The sequence below is a fragment of the Pelodiscus sinensis genome, chromosome 12 (genome assembly GCF_052426305.1).
Source record: "Pelodiscus sinensis isolate ZL-2025 chromosome 12, ASM5242630v1, whole genome shotgun sequence".
Classification (NCBI taxonomy): domain Eukaryota; kingdom Metazoa; phylum Chordata; order Testudines; family Trionychidae; genus Pelodiscus; species Pelodiscus sinensis.
Window position 1 is genome coordinate 13,911,645 of NC_143063.1, and position 6,770 is coordinate 13,918,414.

Here is a 6,770-nt window from a genome sequence, read left to right on the forward strand (position 1 = left end):
TCTTCACAAGTTAGCCAGGTACATTCTGTGGAGTATTTTATGGATTTTTCCTCATAATTATGCCAAATTGATAGGGTTCTCCATTCTGATTTATCACTTGAGACTTAACTTGAGAGTTATTTGAAGAGTGGGGAAATTAATCTCTGGAAAAAAAATCATGACAAATATCAATCAACCATCTATCAAAACTGGGTGAATAGCAGAAAAGTGTACAGGATAACCGATATGAATATTAGACAGACTAATTGTGAGCATTAATGATCAATAGGAAAACTCTAAGGAATATGCTCATTTTCAGAGACTATTTACTGAGTAAGGTAGTAAAGGTAGCAGAATCAAGTAAGGGTTCTTAAAATAGCATATCTTTATTGTCTTATACAATCTTTATTGTCTTATACAGTTGCTTCCACACGAAAAAAAAACAGGAAAGAAAAAATCCTTAATGTTATCCTTATAAAGATTTGAAAAAGTTCACAATTAAATTTCAAACATCGCCTTTGTGTGTCTGACCAGTTGAGATCCTTTAATCCCCCATTTTTCTCTACATTATGATTTCTGCTAGAGATAGTCACCACTAAGTTCACTTGCAGTGACTCCAAAGATCTGGTTTCTTTCCTTACTCCATTTAATTTGGTTGGTAGGCTGCTGCAGATTCCCTTCCTAAATGGGAGCTTAGTCTGTGTGCAACTGAAAGGGTAAGAGTCCCACTAAGAGCAAAACTCTTTGAATCCCAGCCTTACATTTCACTATTCAAGCATGGCTTTTTAGGCTAAGTTGGCAAAATAGCAGGACTTATGAACGTGGAGAGGAGATATGTCCTCACCAACATCCTGATGTTTTGAAGTTACAAAATCAACCTGTTTTGATTTATATTGGAGTGTTAAAGGTCATTCCCAGTGTGGGAATAGGAGTGTTAGACTATGCTAAGAAGAACCGTGCTGTCTCTTCATGCTAAAATACACCATTTTCTTTAAGGAATAGACTCCAAGCCAGCTCACAGCTGAGCACTCAGTTGCTTAAGACTCAATCTGCAAACATTACCTCCAGGTTCAGGACATAGGGTATGTCTACACTACCCCGCTAGTTTGAACTAGCGGGGTAATGTAGGCATACCGCACTTGCTAATTAAATCCCCGCTGCTTCGAACCCCGTGCAGCGCGGCTACACCTGATCCTCCAGTCCTTGCTGATGTGATTAGACTCAGAGAAAAGAGACCTAATCAGGCAAATGGGGTAATGGAAACACAGCCAGCAAAGTAGCCTGGCTGCTGTGAATAGTGGATTACTTTCATGATCTGCTTCTAACTTGTGTCAGCGAGTGTGCTTATACATTTTTCTCCTGAGATCATACCATGCTTATAGGTAAGTTTTGCTACAGATTTAATTACCATGTTAATATTCCTTTAGTCTCCAAGCTATTATACCCAGGAATTTATAAAATAACACTATTGCAATAATTGTGCTAGATACTGTTACACAGTAATTGCTGCTCCATGCCTCAGAATAACACTATTGCAATAATTGTGCTAGATACTGTTACACAGTAATTGCTGCTCCCTGCCTCAGAGACTTTACCATCGGAATAGACAGGACAAGACAAAGGGAGCACTATAAACCCCCTGTAGATGAGGAGCGTCGGCAAAAAGAGGCTAAAGGTTTGTCTATCAGTGCTGCAGTTCAAACTAGGGGGAGGTGGGGTATTAATTGTAGAACACAACACATTAGAATGCTCTGACTGCCCTCTGTGGAACTTGCTGGTGCAAACTGAAACGCGCCTATTTTGCATTTGCATACTCTCATTTCAAACAGGATCACTTCAGTGTGCTAGAGACACCTTTTAGTTAGTACCAACAGGGTCTAAGTGGGGCAATTAGAGTACAATTCATTAGAGTGCATCCCCACACTCCATAGTGCGGGATGCAGCAACATACAGATATGCCCTAAGTAATTGCCTCAAGGTTACAAAGGGAGTCTGTTGCAGAGCTATGAAATCAACCCAAGTCTCCCAGCCTGACATGTTAAAACCAAGACTACCCTTCCTCTCCAGGGCTATGTCTACACTCGCTGCTTCTTGCGCAAGAATCCGCAGAGCGTCCACACTGCCCGCCTGCTCTTGCGCAGGGAAATTTACAGTAGGGCGTGGTAAGAGAGGGCTTGTTGCGCACGAGCTACGCTCTTTTTTAACAGGTGTAAGCTCTCTTGTGCAGGAGCTCTTGCACAAGAGGGCAGTGTGGACGCTCTGCAGGGATTTCTTGCGCAAGAAAATCCTATGGTTAAAATGGCCATCAGAGCTTTCTTGTGCAAGAGAGCGTCCACACTGCCATGGGCGCTCTTGCTCAAAAGCACAGCTCGCACATGGCAGTGTGGATGTTTTCTTGCACAAGACTTCTTGCACAAGAACACTTGCACAAGATATTCTTGCGCAAGAAGCCACCAGTGTAGACATAGCCCAGTAGTGCTTCTCAACCCAGGATCTGGGGCCTACTGAAGGGCCACAAGTAGGTTTCAGAGGGTCTGCCAAAATGGGCCAAAGAGTAGGGCCAGTGATAGGTTCACTGGGGCTGGGGCTGAATCTTGAGCCTTGCCGCACTGGGCTGAAGCCAAAGCTCAACCAACCGAGCGTTGTGGGCCCCTGTGGCATGAAGCCAAGGGCAGTCACCCTGCTTGCTACCCCTAATGCCAGCCCTGACTTTCAATCTCCTGGCTATGCAGAAGAGAGCTGCTGTGGAACAGGTGGGCATGGAGTTTTGTAGCATGTTGGGGTGGCATTAGAAAGAGAAAAGTTGAGAACACCTGCTCTGCAGTGCACAGTGCTACTGAAGCACGGAACGCACACACTCCATGGCTACGTCTACACTGGCCCCTTTTCCGGAAGGGGCATGTAAATTTCACCAGTCGTCGTAGGGAAATCCGCGGGGGATTTAAATATCCCCCGCGGCATTTAAATAAAAATGTCCGCCGCTTTTTTCCGGCTTTTAAAAAAGCCGGAAAAGAGCGTCTAGACTGGCCCCGATCCTCCGGAAAAAGCGCCCTTTTCCGGAGGGTCTTATTCCTACTTCAAAGTAGGAATAAGAGCCTCCGGAAAAGGGCGCTTTTTCCGGAGGATCGGGGCCAGTCTAGGCGCTCTTTTCCGGCTTTTTTAAAAGCCGGAAAAAAGCGGCGGACATTTTTATTTAAATGCCGCGGGGGATATTTAAATCCCCCGCGGATTTCCCTACGACGACTGGTGAAATTTACATGCCCCTTCCGGAAAAGGGGCCAGTGTAGACGTAGCCCATGTGTCCTCCCCAACAGATACCTGACTTCACATTTTCAATGATGCAGATCCAATCGTAGTCAAGTTCGTACAGGGCTACTTGCACAATTAGGCTCCCATAGTCACTCCCATCCAGTTACCACTATCCCCTGATAATTGCTTGTAGTATTAAAAAACTTAAAAAACAACAAATAGTCTTGCTGCACCTTAGGGTGCATCTACTCTGCACCTTAAACTCAAAATAAGATACACAATTGGCGCTATATGTATCATTTCAATTTTATTTCGAAATAGGCTATTTTGACATTTGGTGTGTCTACATGGCAAAAATTCTGAAATAAAGTGCTGTTTCGAGCCATCCTTTATCTCTTGTACAATGAGGTTTACGAGGATGGCAAAATAGTGCAACCGTTATTTCAAAAAATATTTCAAAATAATGGGTGCGTTCCTTGGACGTGGGGTAGCTATTTCCGGATACCATGGTATCCCAAAATATCTCTGCTGTGTAGATGCACCCTTAGGGTACGTCTAGACTACATGGCTCTGTCGCCAGAGCCATGTAGATTAGTTTACTAGATATACCCAAATGAAGCCGCAATTTAAATAATTGCTGCTTCATTTAAATTAAAATGGCTGCCGCACTGTGCCAATCAGCTGTTTGGCGGTACAGCGCTGTAGTCTGGACGCTTCGTGGTCGACATCAAAGGCATTTGTTGACCTCCCTGGTAAACCTCATCCCACGAGGCATACCGCGGAGGTCAACTAATGCCTTTGATGTCGACCGTGGAGTGTCCAGACTACAGCACTGTGCCGCCAAACAGCTGATCGGCACAGTGCAGCAGCCATTTTAATTTAAATGAAGCAGCGATTATTTAAATCGCCGCTTCATTTGGGTATGTCTAGTAAACTAATCTACATGGCTCTGGCGACACAGCCATGTAGTCTAGATATACCCTTAGAAACTAACAAAAAATGTAGATAATATCATGATGGGGAGGACACTCTAAGGTGCTGCTAGACTATTCGTTGTTTTTAAAGTTTTTCCAGTTACAGACTAACACAGCTACCTCTCTGAAACTTTTTCTCATAGTATTTTCATTCACACCATATAATATCATATTTTAATCACATGTAAAACTAAACCTGCCTGCAAGATTCCCGTGGCCATAGGGTATTACAAACAAACCCTAAGAAAGGCAATTGCACTGATGCAGAAAATGGCTAGGGTACACGAACACAAGCAACCCTTTCCCAAATGGCAAGGCTTTGAAAATCATCACTGGCATTTCAGCAGCAGCTAAAGGCCCTTCCCGCTACAATCTAGCCTTCTTGTGCCAGGTCCTACAAGATGACATGGTGTCTGTCCAAAGAGCAGACAGGCTGAGGCTCTGGATTCCACACACATTCCCATGCTTGGTTTGGAGCATGCACTCATGTGTCTGCAGCATGGGGGTCCACAGGAAATCAGTGATGTACCCAGGGCAAGGGAGAGGCATGGGATATGCAAGCACAGCGATTAGCACATATATACATCTGCACAGCGACACACAAGCCCCAAGCTGCACTAGCCATGAATTATTTTTATCTCCCTGCCCCCTACCCTAATTACAGGGAAAGCTACCGAGTCACTTTGACCAGACACAATTTGAATTCACCTCTTTTCTCCAGCTTTGCTCTACAGCTGCTAGCTAGTGGCACAGCCCTATGTTTATTATTATCTTCTCTTCCACCCCCCAAAAATGTGACACACCAAGGACACGGGACTAGGTCACTCTCACAGCGGGTGGGGGGGATTAATGAGTGTGGGAGGAAAAGCGGGAAATACAGAAAGACTTTTGTTATCCATTGAGAAAGATTAAGCTACAGGATTTCTTTTAGCCACTAATGCAGCATATTTGCCCCCTCCTATGCATGACTCAGTCACTATACAGAAAGATATTTACTTATCACTTACCAGTTCCACAAGAACAGCTGTAGTGATCCCTCCAGCCTTATTGAAAGCCCAGGGGAAATTAAGCAGTCCTGCTCCAAGAGATGATTTCAGCATAATAAAGACAGCCCCAACAGAGGATAAGTTTGGGCTACCTGACTCCAGAGCAGGCTTGTCCAGCAAGCCGATGCTTTCTCTAGCCAACTCTTCCATTTCTGAAAGGAAAGAGGATTGAGTTGAATTGTGTCCGAGCGGGCAGATCTATTTCATTAACAAGTCACTGGGGATCTTTGGGAAGGTGACTCCACTCACATGGCTCTAGAGCTGGATTCGGAGCAGCACTTATGCCTTCTGTTTGGGGAAAGCAAAGGGCTTAGGGTCTCAGACTTTTCACCCCTAATTACAGACCAAGCCAGAGGCGGGGAAAACTAGATTCTTCTCAACCAATCAAGGGCCAGCAGAAGTGTGAACAAATTAACTGAGCCATGTTGTGTTCAGTCAGTTCTCAGTGGCGCATTTAATTGGCGCTCTCTCTGGGAAGGCTTAAACAGGAGCAAAGTGGTGAAGCCGTGTCAGATTCTGCAGTGCAGCATGTGCAACAAAGAACAAAGAAATGGGCTTAAGGGAAACCAGGCTCACAGGGAGAATTCCTGTTAGTTTTCCTGTTCTATGCAATCCAAACTAGACACCTATAGATCAGTGACTCCCTTGAAAAGACCCCTCCCTAGCCACTGACTTCAGCTGGATTTTTGCAAGACGTTACTGGCCCCAGATCAGCAAGTCAGAAAGGACATGCTTACCTTTAAACGTGTGCTTAAATATGCTGCTGACTCTGCGATTACATGCATTGCTTCTTCCCAGCAGTTGAATGACAAGGATTCTAAAACCTCTGCTCTTTACTTAACAGCACAAGAGACACACAGAACAAAAAATGGATGGTCGTCTCCCCTGCCTCACTGCTCCGTAGTATTCGCTTAGGCTGTGTCTAGACTGCAGGCTTCTTTCGAAAGAGGCTCTTTCGAAAGAGCGCGTCTAGACTACAATGCGCGGATCGAAAGATCGATCCGCTATTTCGAAAAAGAGCGTCCAGACTGCCGGACGCTCTTTCGAAATTGAAAGCCACCCGGAACTGCTTCTGCCAGGGCATGGGGACAGCATTTCCTTCCGGGTGCTGCCTGCCTGCCCTTTGCAGAGACGCGTGGTGAGAGGGACACTCCTGAACACCCGTTGCTCTGCTCCTGCAGCTGCCTTTGCTGTCCCTTGAGGAATTTTGCAAGGCATTGCAGTGCTGGTTTGGAGTGCTCAGCTTCCTGGGACACCCCAGCAGCTTTTTTCTTTTGAGGTTTTTCTGCTTGCAGACCCTTATTTGTGGCATGGAGCCAGAGCTGCCCCTGGGCAGGCGAGGGCCCCACACCACCATACTGCAGCTGTTGCTGCATCTTCGTGAGACAATCATGAGGCTCCTTCCCGAGCTGGACCCAGACCAGAGGGACGAGGGGTTCCCCCGTCCGGCAGCCACACTGCCCTTGCCTCCGAACTTTTTCGTGGACAGGCGTGTTTGGAGGTTTGACACCAGCTCTGACTG

General features: G+C 45.7%; 1 protein-coding gene across 1 annotated transcript in view; it reads right to left on the reverse strand.

Annotated features, from left to right (window-relative positions):
- SLC38A8 (solute carrier family 38 member 8) overlaps positions 1 to 6,169 on the reverse strand; it is a 28,187-nt gene extending 22,018 nt beyond the window's left edge. The window contains exon 1 of the mRNA XM_075940328.2: positions 5,210 to 6,169. Within this exon, the coding sequence (XP_075796443.2) occupies positions 5,210 to 5,398 (189 nt within the window). The 5' untranslated portion in view covers positions 5,399 to 6,169. The remainder of the gene's footprint in view (positions 1 to 5,209) is intronic.
- Positions 6,170 to 6,770: the final 601 nt, after the last annotated feature.